Source organism: Pipistrellus kuhlii, unplaced genomic scaffold, assembly GCF_014108245.1.
Source record: "Pipistrellus kuhlii isolate mPipKuh1 unplaced genomic scaffold, mPipKuh1.p scaffold_m20_p_11, whole genome shotgun sequence".
Classification (NCBI taxonomy): Eukaryota; Metazoa; Chordata; class Mammalia; order Chiroptera; family Vespertilionidae; genus Pipistrellus; species Pipistrellus kuhlii.
In genome coordinates, this window is record NW_023425416.1 from 926,590 (window position 1) to 939,537 (window position 12,948).

Below are 12,948 nucleotides of genomic sequence, written 5' to 3' on the forward strand. Positions count from 1 at the left end.
TGACTAATAAATTAATATTTCTGTACAGAAACAGAAATAAAAACTCAAAACAATTACATAATTTCATTTTGAATTTTGCTATTGAACTGTTAAATACAACCATTAATCTTATATCATTTTGGAAACCTTTCTTAGGATTTAGCTCTGAATCATGGTTATTTTATATTTTCAAGAAACTGTATAATGATTCTGCTGATTTGGTCATAAATTATCTTTCTCTGTTATTTTGGCTTCCCAGGCCATTCTCGAGTCTCCAGAAAAGCAGCTAACACTAAACGAAATCTATAACTGGTTCACACGAATGTTTGCTTACTTCCGGCGCAACGCAGCCACGTGGAAGGTAAGCCTGTGTAGTCTTGCATCTTGCCATTTATGAAGAGTTTATTGTTGAGAAAATGCAGTTATTGTAAGTTACATTTACATTGTTTGGGTCCACTGAAAGAATCTAATTTATAGGCCTATTTGATTGAGAAAACAGTTCCATTGTGGTTGAAGACTCCATTGTGGTTGAAAAAAAAATATTTTAGGATATTTTACATGTCATTGTTTAAAATATGATAGGGATTTATTATGGGGAGCAAGGAAAACTTGCTTTGCTTGAAATAAATGTCTTCCTTGCTACTTTCTTAATTTTATGAGAGAAAAACAAGTGTCCCAAGGGTCGGATGGACCAGCCAATAACAGCACCTCCTTTGGTTGGAATCTGTAGGGATAAGGAGCAGGGAGCACTGTTGCCCACGTTCTGAGGTTGTCCCGTTACCCATACAAACTCCATGCCTTTTGGTCTTTAGCCACCACCAGTGTTTGCAGAGATAACATTTTTTAATGCCATTAGGAATCTGGAGAAATGACCAGATAAACTTGACATAACTTTCATTGGTTGGATAATATCTTAACCCAGTTACTGGGGGAAGGTTTGCAATCCAAGTACTAGCATTATGTATGGGAGCTATTGCAAGAGAACACAATGTATTCTTTATTAATTTTTTTTGTTTTTTAAGTTGTTAAAGATTCATTGTTACTCTGGAAAAGCAAAGTAACTTCTGAATTATGTAACTTCACTGTAATCCATTTGCTTTAAAACAGGTCTAATTCCATAGGTTCATGTGGATACCCCCAAACAAAGCATGAAGTCATATGACATACCTCATTTTCAGTTCAGCAGTTGGTTCATAGATTCCATTAGTATTTATTCAGTTGTGTTAAATTAAGCCCTCACAAAATTTTAGACTTCCCACTTTCAATTTCTTGGTATCTAATATTTTTGCTATAGAAAAAGACACCTATAATATGATATTTGTGGGTTGATGTATTGTTAGTGTTTGGGGGTTTCTTTGTGTGGTTTTTGTTTGTTTACATTTTTACTACCTAGAATTCTTATAATCCCTAAATGCCAAAACATTTAGGTACATTTAAAATGAAAATATTTTAGGATATTTTACATGTCATTGTTTAAAATATGATAGGGATTTATTATGGGGAGCAAGGAAAACTTGCTTTGCTTGAAATAAATGTCTTCCCTGCTACTTTCTTAATTTTATGAGAGAAAAACAAGCAAAAACAGAAATCATACTACCTCCGTTACATGCTTGATAAATTAGCATTATAAAAGAAAACATATGTAACCATAGGATTAGTTCTTCAAGTTTACAGAGCCTTGGCTATCTGATGTGGCCCAAGTCATCTTTATTATTTCCATTAAGACTCATGGGCGCTAAAGGGAACCTGTGTTCAAAATCCTACCCTCTTCCTCCGCCTGCCTTGGGAGGTAAAATGCAAAGGATGTTTAGCTATGAATGTTTTTCTAAATTTAGGAAGTAGAGCCTGAAACAGACATTTTCTTCAAATTACCTTTTCTAAATAACAAATAATAACATTTAAAACTAAGTATCAGTTGTGAGTGATATTTAAGCTCAGATCTTTAGATTTAACTTTTTCATTTTTGCAAACTGTAGGAAAAAGTGATGTTTATATAAATATTCCCAGTTCTTAGTGACCCACCAATACGTACAATTTTCTGTCCGTGTCCTCATTTGTATTATGATCTTAGACAAAACATGAAATGCCCAGAGAAGATCTTGACCCCCGAAAATGGCTGACTCAGCTTTTGGGGAAACTTGTGGGTTTTTTGTTGTTGCTTTTGCTTAGATGTGCAACATCATTAAAAATGAAGCTTAGGTTTTGACTTTACGTCTTTGCTGACCTGCCTCTGGTTGCACTCACCTCTAGCAGTCCTTCCAGCAGACACGGCTCTGTAGATCCAGTCCCCGCCACAGATGACTCTTTCCACTGATGTCTCCTACGTGTGTCCAGGCCCTGTCTGGGCTGTTTTTTAAGGAAATGTGGGTTTATTTATTTATTTCAACTTCCTCAGTGTTGTTCTAGGTGAGAACAGTAGATGCTTAGCATCCTTGAAAAATGTGTTTATTTAGAGACCAGGCTACAGTTTATATACAAAAAAGTTGTCTTGCCTAGTACAATTATGACCTGTCAAACATTTTGTTGTGCTTTTTTTTGATGCAAGGGCTCCCTTTGCCGTCCCTGGGTGCTTGCATCTGTGCCGTTACACTGACATTCTCCAAGGCTCCTTCCTGGGATGCTCCTTGTGAGCAGTTCATCAGGCTTGTAGTGTAACTAGCCTCATTATCTTCTAAACATTCCATATCAGGAAAGAAAAAATCCATCATCATCTCATTGGACTCCTCAGAGTCACCAGTGGCGGTTATTAAGATTTATCATTTGCAGGATACTGCAGAGAGGGCTATTGCAGGTATTAGAAGCGGAGGGGCAGTGTTTGAGCCGCAGCTGCGGTATTGGAGTTAAGGGCTGTGGGCAGTGTACATGAGGCCTGATGCAGGCATCGGCATCTCGCCCAAGTGCCACCTCCATATTCCCTATAAGAAGAAAGCTTTGAGTAATGACATGGTCTCTCTGCAATGTCCTCATGTCTAATTCTGAGTCTAGATCAGCAAGTTCAGCAGGAGGACTAGAGAAAGGAGGCCACATGATCCCCGCACCAAAGGGCTGTGGCTTCCCTGATGTTCAAGGGAGAGAGGTTGAAAGCTCTCCCCTGCTCACTGGGGCCCTCCTTTCTGCTAGATTTCTAGAGGTGTCGGGTTCTCTGCTGGGAGAATGGGCAGAATGACTTGTTTTAGCCATAAGAAAGAAACGTGTCTGTAGAAATGTCAATGTTGGAATACCATCATTTTCCCATTGAGAATTATTCTACTCATATGTTCCTTTGGCATCTCCTCAGTTAATTAAGGTGCCCATAGTAAGAGCCAATTTCTATGTAGATTCCGGAAGGTAAGACATATCTTGATGATGGATGCTGATCCTTTGGGGGTTCTTTCACCCCCGATCCCCACTCCTGTCAGCCCCAGGAGGGACACTCAGTGGTGAAACTCAATTTAGACTTATTCCTAATTAAGCTGAGAAAACACATAGAAGATTTTAAAGCCAAAACTTAAACAAAAAGAACAAGAACAAAATGTATCAAACAACAATAATTGAGTCTTCGACTTTCCTGGTTTAGAAAATAGAAACAATCTGCCCTGTCACGGGAGGCCAGTGAGTTTAAAGGGACCGTTGTACGCTGCTCACACTTCCTTATTTTGAAGTCACATGAACAATGTTTTCAGATTTTTACTGTGAAATCTATTAACGGCTTATATGCATAATAATTTTTTTCTTCCGGATCACTATGATCAGAGGCTAGCCTGAGATGCCAAAGTACAATTAATGCATGGTTTTGGTTTTTTACCTTTGCCTTTGGAAAAGGCACTCCTGACCACAAGAAGGTGGTCCCTGGGGGTGGTAACTATAGCTCTTGGGGATGGTTTTACAAATGTGGGCTGTTAGGCTGAATTTACTGCTGTTTTTAGAGTCTTTTCTCATAGAAAATGTCAATGTTCTCTCTTTTATACTTGCTGCAGAATGCAGTGCGTCATAATCTTAGTCTCCACAAGTGTTTTGTGCGAGTAGAGAACGTTAAAGGGGCGGTATGGACAGTGGATGAAGTAGAGTTCCAAAAACGAAGGCCACAAAAGATCAGTGGGTACGTCCACCACGTTTGAACTTCTCAGCCCAGCTTGGATTGTGCTAACAAGTGTGACGTAGAGGCTTTGGCTGCTAGATGGTGTTAGACCAGAGAACTGGTTTCACGTCGTCTCAGTTAAGGGAAGCAAAAAAGCATTCCATCCCTCCTGTTGTACACCCGCCGCCCCCGCCCTGCTTGCCAGTCTTTGTTGCATCACATGCTAGTAGCTTTTAGGTGGCAATGCATATTAACCCTCACAAACCATTTGCTTATGCTTATTGCATTTTATTTTCTTTTTCCTGTTCCCTGTATTGGATGTCTGTTCCGCCCCCCAACCCCGTCTCCCTTTGTTGCCACTTCATCTCCTTTGCTGCTGCTCCTACCCCAGGGTGCCATTCGCACCAACCTCTCACTGCATAAGTGCTTTATCAGAGTAGAGGATGAGTGTGGGTCCTTTTGGACAGTTGATGATGAAGAGTTTAAACGTGGCCGCCATATTCAACGAGGCCGTCCTCGCAAATACTGCCCCGATGAAAACTCTGACGAGCTTGTCGCACAGTAAGAGCCTTTAACTTGCTTTTGTTTTTTGTTTTCTGCTGTTGCTTTGGCTTTGCATGGTGGACTCATCCATGTAGTCTCGCATCTCACCGGGTGGCTGTGCCACCACCTGCTCCAGGAGCTGAACCGCGTGACCTGCACATCCTCTCGATTCTCCTGGAACACCAGTGCTTGAGCAATGCTTTTTTGATGTCTTTAATGCAAATACTGGTCACCTTTTGACTCAGCAGCTAACAGGGGCCCTATCACTAAATACTTCTGTGTGACTCCTAATCCCTCCAAGTTAAAAGGGAACTTTTATTTAGAGTTAAATTTGGACTTGGGTAAATTTCTTCCAGTTTTTGCTTACTCGGAATAATAATATAAATGTAGTGGATGTTTGATTAAAATGCTCCGAGCTTAGGAAAGAAATGGATAGCAGTGTGTATCCTTCCTCTGCTGGCCCCAGTGAGTGGAGGTGCTTCTTACCGGAGCCTCTCCTTCCCACAGCATCTCCTCTGTGACATTTAATGCTTGCACTCTGCCAGGTCAGAGGCTTATTACAATAGTATCTGTCTTCAGTGACTGCACCCAGCCAGCATCAAACATCTCCTGGGCCTGCGGCAGTGACCCTCTCCCAGCCCCGCCTTCCCTCCGTTTCCCTGGGGGACCTGCTTGCTCTGAGGCCAGCCCAGGAGCCCGAGCCCTTCACCGGCCTCCACTCCGCAGCTCGGGGCTGGAGGCCAGGGGCACCCTCCCGGAGGCGAAGGGCACCGGCCCAGCCCATGCCCCAGGGCTCTGCTCTGTCAAATGACAGCTTATCAAACTGGCAGAGGCCAGTATTTGTGGCTTAGAAATTCATCAGTGGAGGGAGTACCCATTACCTAAGCTGAGTTTACACCCAGTTTCCGAGAATAGCAAAAGCTGTTCGCAGAGGAGTTCCCAGCCCAGGGAAGCCAGGAGCTGGGAGAAAGCCCTCTCCGGTGATGGCGGGATGTTTCTGTTCTGGAAGGATGCCAGAAAGCTTGAACAAAACAGCCAGGAACTCGGGGTGATTGCATTTAACTGGAGTTTTCTTTCTCTTGTGCAGTAACCCTTCCCTCATCAAAAACATGCAGAGCAGCCACGCCTACTGCACGCCTCTCAACGCGGCTTTGCAGGTAAGATCGATGGCCGGCCCGAGCGTGCGCAGGGCAGTGCCTCCCCGCTCATCTCAAAATATATTAGCCTCACTCTAATTAGATATTAAATTTTAATTCCGTTAAACTTTTTTCTTAAGTGCACAAAGCATCGTCCTCCCTGGAGGCAAACACATCGGCTGCTTCAGCGTTCGCAGGATGCTTAGCATTTTGAATATTGTGGCAAAAAAATTAAAAGTTCACTTATTAATATTTATCAGCGGTATCATAATTTCCATCCTCTTATTTCAGAATTTCACTTGAGGCAAAAATACCACAAGTGTAATTACTGCAGCACAGCTATTAATGTGCTGGCGATAGGCCGCCGTCACGTGCCTCCTATTGTTCAGGCTCCCGGAGAAAGCCGGCTTTTCACTTCTCCTTTTCCAGCCCGTTTCCCTCTTCCCTCTGCGGGGCGGGCGCGGGGCAGGAAGTTGTGGTGTGTGAGGGAGGGGTGTGCTGAATAAACTCCTTCCGCTGGTGGCTGAGCCACCAAGGCACAGGGCACCCTCCTCCGCAGATGGGCCCTGAGCGCTGAGCGGGGTGAGGCCGCTGAGCAGGAGGGAGACCCCAGCACCCACCGGCTCCTGGGCAACGCTCGCCTTGTGCCCCTCTGCGCTCCTGGGCTCCTCACTTCCCACGCCTCGTCCTTTGTAAGCCAAGGCGGACCGGGGCCCTCCGCAGTTCCCAGGTGGGCTGTCCCTGTGGCCAGGGGTCCTGATTGAACTTGATCTACCTAGACTGTTCTGGAACACAGACCCAGGGAGGCTTGGTCACTTTAGATTGTCATGTTCTATAGATGGAGCTACAGGCCAGTGAAGACCTTGCAGCGTGCATTCTGGGTTCCCAGGTCACCCTGAAATCAGTTCTCTGCTGTTACAATGTCTGTGCCCCTCCAGAGCAAACGTTTTGCAAAAGTTCCTTACGGGATAATAATGAACCAGTGGTTGAGACACTTGGCATTATGGGGAAGGGCTGGGTCAAAGAGGAGACAGTGATGGGGACCTGGCTTCACCGCTCACAAATCCAGTATTTATTGAGCACCTACTCTGCACCCACAAATCACTCCCCGGTCTCCAGCTCCAGGAACGGACGGCAGCCTGCACACTGTCCACATGGCGGCGAGGCACTGCCTTAGCTCCTCAGTGATTACATTTACTTATTCTTAGCCTGAACCAAGCCCACCAGGAGGAACTACCCGCATTTCTTTTAATTACTGTAGTTTACACAGGAACTTCAGAAAAGCAAATGAAAGCACGCTCAGATGCCGCCCCTGTAAATACCATTCATTAGCGACTCACTTTCCCTGGAGTCTTGTGAGCTGTGAATTTAAAGACCGCTCTGCTCTGTCTGGAATAGTATTACGATTACAAGCACATTTTACATTCATGAGGCGGAAAGGGGAAAAGCAGCGGCCCTCTGTGCTCTGGGCTCCCTCCGCTGTTGGCATGCTCTGTGGTCCCAGAACCAGCTGCGCCCCCTCACCTTGCACACACTGGTTTCACGCCTCCTCTGTACCCCCGTTTGCGCCGAGCCCCCAGTGCTGCTGCGTCCCCGGACCCTTCGCCATCAGGAAGTGCGTGTGCCCATCAGTGCCGCTTCTCGTTGGGGCGGTCTTGCCCTCCTCGGTCTGGGTGGCCCATGGTCAGTAGGTGTGTCACGGGAAACCTGTCTGCTGTGCAAATTAAATAAAGCGCCACCAGCAGCCTCCTCCCCATCAGTGCCCTTCTCACGACAAGTAGAAAGCATAGGTCCCTGGTGTGACATAACTGACGCGTGCTGCTCGGCATACGAACGAGGACAGCAGAATCCACTACAGAAATGTAACAGTGCTTTGAAACAGTGAAGTAACTAAGGGAACCGTAAGCTTCATATTTACAGACGCCTTTCCCCCGAGGACCCGAGGCTCTCACGCCGGGCGCTGGCACTGGGCTTCGGCAGGATTCCTCAGGCGCCGTCCTGCTTTTGGCAGAGGTGCCGTTTGGTGTGAACCGCGTGCTGTGCACAGGACCATGCACATAAGCAGGTCCATCACACAATGGCCATGCAGCTGTCCCTGAGGCGGCGTCAGCTACAAGGGGAACACTGTGTAGGCATGAGCAGTTTCTGACCTTGTCGGGGGGGCGCTTTGATAATTCACTCAGCAAAGAGCGTTCCAGCGGCTCTGGTGTGAGCGGCCCCGGGCTCCCTGCGCAGCCAGCTGGCGGTGTTTGCGGGGAGGCTGGTTCTCCTCGCTGACCTCCTGTGTGAGCGTCAGTGCACGCTTGCCTTTTGGGCGCCTCTCACCACTGTGACTGTCGGACGTCAGTCCCAGTTGGAAACAGCCTCACCCTCAAACCCGTTGAGAGCCAAGGAGAAAGGACCCCAAGAGTACTTCCTCATAAACATTTAGATCCTGTTCCCCCGTTTTTGACTCAAGAAGCTGCTAAAATACACGCTGGCGATGGCCCCACTTTGACGGCGTTGCAACCGTCTAAGGTGAGATGACCAGGGAGCGCCATCTGGGGCGTTTCCAGGGAACAGAGACAGGAGAGCCCAGCAGCGCTCTCAGGTTCCACAGAAAGGTCAGGGTGGCTTTTTCATCTCCACACTTTTTTGCTGACACTCATTTTGGACTGACTTTGTCAGCTTCAGTATAGATCTACTTAAGTTCCCAAAGAAATACAATTTAGAGCTTCCTTTTGGCAGAGATTTATCTATCCATCTATCTGTCCATCTATCTATCCATCTACCTACCTACCCGCCTGCCTATCCATCTATTTATTTTTAGTCCTAACATTCTAGGTGATTGGTTGGTCTGAGAGTGAAAGATTTGCGGGTGTTACCTTCAACCATTTTCTTAAACTACACTAAACAGATTAAAAAACCATTTAAACAGAAATGATGGGTGGGAGATAAAAATTTATTCCAATTCTATAATCTCTTCCTTTTCTATAGGATCTATGAAGTAATGTTTATGGAAGTTCTCATAAGTTTGAGCTGTGCAGCCAGAATAATGTGATCAAATCTCTAATATCCAATACTGGAGTCATCAAAGTGGATAAAGAAATGAAAATTCCATTACATTTCCCTGTGATCTGGAAATATTCAGTTGGCTCTTGAAAAAAGGCATCAGACACAAACCTCATATTATCGATAGATGGCCTTGTTTGGACCATGTGACTCTGCCCAGCAAGGCTGATGGAGGCCCCTCCCTGCGGGCGTCTGAGCCCCCAGGGAGCTCTCTGAAACTAAGCTTGGGGCGTGTGTCACAGTCTTACTTTTAAAGCAAAATCCTTGTCACCGGAAACTTGAGTGTGCCCACCACGCCTCAGTTAGCGGCAGCGGGGTGGCTGCTGCTCTCTTCACGGGTCGCTCCCTCCTGTGCGCCTGCCCCCTAACTGTTCTCTCGGTTGCTGACAGGCTTCCATGGCTGAGAACAGCATACCTCTGTACACCACCGCTTCCCTGGGCAACCCCGCGCTCGGCGGCCTGGCCAGCGCCATGCGGGAAGAGCTCAACGGGGCGGTGGAGCACGCCAACAGCACCGAGAGCGACAGCAGCCCCGGCAGATCGCCAGTGCAGGCTGTGTGAGTACTGTCCCCGGACCTCTGCGCCAGACCCCGACTCCCTGTCCAGTGTGCACACAAGCCTCTCTGCACCCACTTTTACACCTTTTCTACGATTCTTTACTTCCCAGAACCCAGTGCTTCTGGAAACATTTATCTCGCTTAGCACCATTGTCTAACTTTCCAGCAAAAGGGCCTGCTTCATGCAGCACTACCGGTGTGCACGGCACTAGAGTGGGGGTCGGGTTGCTTCTCTGCCCACTGCCTGGCATCCAGGCCATTACTTCCACCCTCTGCCTCCCACCCTCCATGTCCCCGCGGTCAGTGTGCACCACTGCAGCCGCTCAGTGTGTTCAGTCTCGGGCTTGCTCTCCCGCCAGGGAGAGGGATGCTGTTTGCCTGCTGTGGGCGAGTTTCACCAGGAACACAGCGCCGGAGCGCCATTCCCAGGCAGCGGTGATGGCACACATGAAAGGCAGCATGATTGATAGATTGCTGTTAAAATCAGAAGGAAAATTAATAGGAGCGCTCTAGCAGCAGACGGCAGTATAATGAGCACACACGTGACTGAGCGAAGAGAGGGCAATGCTGTCGTGCTGACGGAGTGGCCCGGGAGCCGGCAGACCGGGAGGGAGCAGGCGGGCCTGAAGTGCCCCCTCTCTGGGAAAAGGCCAAAAAGAAGAGAAACCGCACTGGCCCCACGACTGGTAGGGTTGGGTCATAGAAGGAGTGCTTTATGCCAGTGGCTGCAAACGGACGCCCACTTTGGGAGTAATCCGCTCTGTGTGCCCGCTGCCAGCTCTCAGAAGAAGCTGTTTAGCTACCGGCCTTCAGAATTACCGGTTAACGTCTTAGTGAAGATCATTTGAGCAATAGAAATGGAAAATATGACCTGTAGCAATTAGCACAGAATGAACTGGCATCTAGTGACAGAAAAAATGCTGTCTGCCAGGGTAGTTGTTGGGTTGGGGAGGGGGGTTCTGAAATTTGATTATTTAGCATTTGGTTTAAGCCCAAAGTATTCTGAAAAAGATTTTTAAAGCTGGGAGTGATTGTTAGTTTGTAGGAAGAGTCGCTTAGCCTTGACTCCCATTCTTCTGAGCGACGCTCCCATAGATCATGCTTTCTGTGCAGCCCGAGGTTCCCATTGTACCGCAGGCTTTCGTCTTTGAATCGTGATCATTGACAGGAGTATTTATTCAGATATAAAATACTGAATGGGAAGTTCAGAGCAAACATAAATTGCTATATAAGACACTTCAAGAAATACTCAGTAGAGCAAAAATATCTGAAGTTATTGATAGAAGGATACAATTTCTCATAATCTTATGGACTCCAAGGTTTAGTTGATGTATATTCCTATTATTTAGTTTAAAGGACCACTTAAAAAATAAAAAAAATAAAAAGAAATTTGGATACAAACCTCAGGCAACATTTTAGAGTAATGTGACTTTTGCTGTACAAGATAAAGTCACTATAAAATTAATTTAAGAACTTTGAATTAACCCCAGTATTATCAGAAACCATGTTTTACATCAGTCAGCATAATTTTTAACAAAATGAAGGTTTCAGTGGCTTTTACAGAAAAAAGAAACCCTATATAACGACATTAAAATGCATATGATTTTTTGCTCAAATCTCACAGGTTCACACTGTTTGCTAAATCTAATCACATGTCAGCAGCATATTCCCCGTGCCTGCTATCAGTGTCAGAGACTGTTACTCTTTCTGACCCCATATTTCCATTAAGCAGACTCCATAATGGCTTAGTTTCCATTCTTGTCCGATGTGCATTGCCCTGCTATGATGCAAATTGTTTCTTAACTGTTCCAGTCTACTGGAGTAAATCAAGCTGTAAACTTTACAGCAAGGCTTAAGGACCTTGTTAGTGCCGGGCCCAGCTAACGTCTGGTGTTGAAACAGAACTCTGCATTTCTTACTGTTTCGGTGACACTCAAATACCATTACATTTTGTTTCTCTTATTTTTTTTAAATATAGTTTTATTGATTATACACAGGAATTGAGAGGGACAGAGTTAGAAACATCGATGAGAGAGAAACATCAACCAGCTGCCTCTTGCACACCCCCCACTGGGGATGTGCCCGCAACCAAGGTACTTGCCCTTGACCGGAATCAAACCCGGGACCTTTCAGTCCGCAGACCGACGCTCTATCCACTGAGCCACACCGGTCCCGGCTTGTTTCTCTTTTGAAACCCTGGAAAGTAGTCACATAATCATGGCTTTGGGGCATTATGCTTTTAGCCTGATAGGAGCTAAAAGAGTTACAAAGCAAAATACTGCAAGCTTTGCACACACCCTGGGATCACAATGCCATTACACACCAGCCAGCTTCCGCTGGAAACGCTGTTCCCAGAATGGCTAAACAAAGGAATCACTGGGACCAGAGAGCGGAAATGTGTGTGTTAGTTATTCACTGGCAGCCCGTTGGGAAGGAGGAGTTGGAGAGAAAGATGGGCGGGTGTGTGGGGTTGATCTGCAAAAGAAGAGGCAAGGCCTGCAGCTCCCGTTTCTGGAGACACGTGGGCGACGGAAGCAGGTGTCTCACGAGGGCGTCCTGCACGGAGGCCGCTGCTCCGCTGTCTGCGCGTTGCGTGTGGCCAGGGCCGCTGCGCTGGCAAGCTCGGCCTCTGCTGGGGACAGGAAGCCGGATTTCACTCAGGTTCTGGTGTGTTGTCTGCTGTCACACAGCACGGACTGAGCCAGTAGGCATGCATGATAGGTCATAACCCATGACATTGGGATGCTAATAATCTTACTGAGATCTGGCTGCAAATTTAGGGCTGGGGGAATACTCCCTAATGTGAACTGTGTTGGCAGGCTTATTATTTTTATTTATTTCATTTTTCCCAGCAAAACATTTGTCAGTAAAACTATAAAGCAAGGACTTCCTGATGACTGATTTCTTCCAGGTCTCCCACTCAGTGTCATCAAGTTCAGATCTGTAAACCTGGAAGTGTTAATAAATGCGATAGTTTGAGAAAATGAAACTGGGAAAATGTTGATCAAGGAAACTACATTTAACTTCAATCTATAGCAAAGTCAAACACAGATCAATTCTGCCTAGTAGACAAACCATGTCATTAATGAAGAAGGTGGTAGTTTATGAATTAACAGTTCTCAATATTGAAAATATGAAACAAACATGAAAAAATATACACTGTTGTCAGTAATTCAAGAAACACAATTTAAGGTCATTCGAGCTTACCTTATACCTGCTAAGCAACAAAAAAAATTTTTAGAGTAATATTGGTGCTGATGAGGTCGAGTCTAAATTGATAAAGTCCCTTTGGAAATTATTATCACAATAAATCACAAAAATCATAACGATACTTTGGCCCTTGCTCTAACATTTTCATTCTTAGTATCCTGAAGACGGAAATCAGCAGAGGGAGAAAGATTCATGGACAGAAGTCGCCTCTGTGTCCCACAGAGAGCAGGACGGGAGCCGTCACACACGGAGTAGCTCACAGGATATGGAAATGAGACCCCAGGTGGAGGGGGGAGCACAGACCAAACCCCTCCCCTGATCAGGAGCGGGGGCTTCTTTAAGGAATGATAATCGGCGCACAGAGGATGCGGTGTGCCCGGGACAGGAGGGACGCCATGCCCAGGACTGCTTCCAG

The 12,948-nt window shown here is 46.1% G+C and overlaps 1 protein-coding gene across 15 annotated transcripts in view; it reads left to right on the top strand.

The window, feature by feature from the left end:
• FOXP1 (forkhead box P1) overlaps positions 1-12,948 on the top strand; it is a 525,702-nt gene that overhangs the window by 507,206 nt on the left and 5,548 nt on the right. For 6 of the 15 annotated variants that reach the window (XM_045578935.1, XM_036430533.2, XM_036430538.2 and 3 more), the window contains 4 exons: positions 239-340; positions 4,428-4,597; positions 5,667-5,736; positions 9,157-9,323. In XM_045578935.1, the coding sequence (XP_045434891.1) occupies positions 239-340; positions 4,428-4,597; positions 5,667-5,736; positions 9,157-9,323 (509 nt within the window). Of the gene's footprint in view, positions 1-238; positions 341-3,935; positions 4,058-4,427; positions 4,598-5,666; positions 5,737-8,691; positions 9,077-9,156; positions 9,324-12,948 lie in introns of those variants that run through there. The other 9 variants (XM_036430541.2, XM_036430539.2, XM_036430540.2 and 6 more) reach the window with 7 other exon arrangements.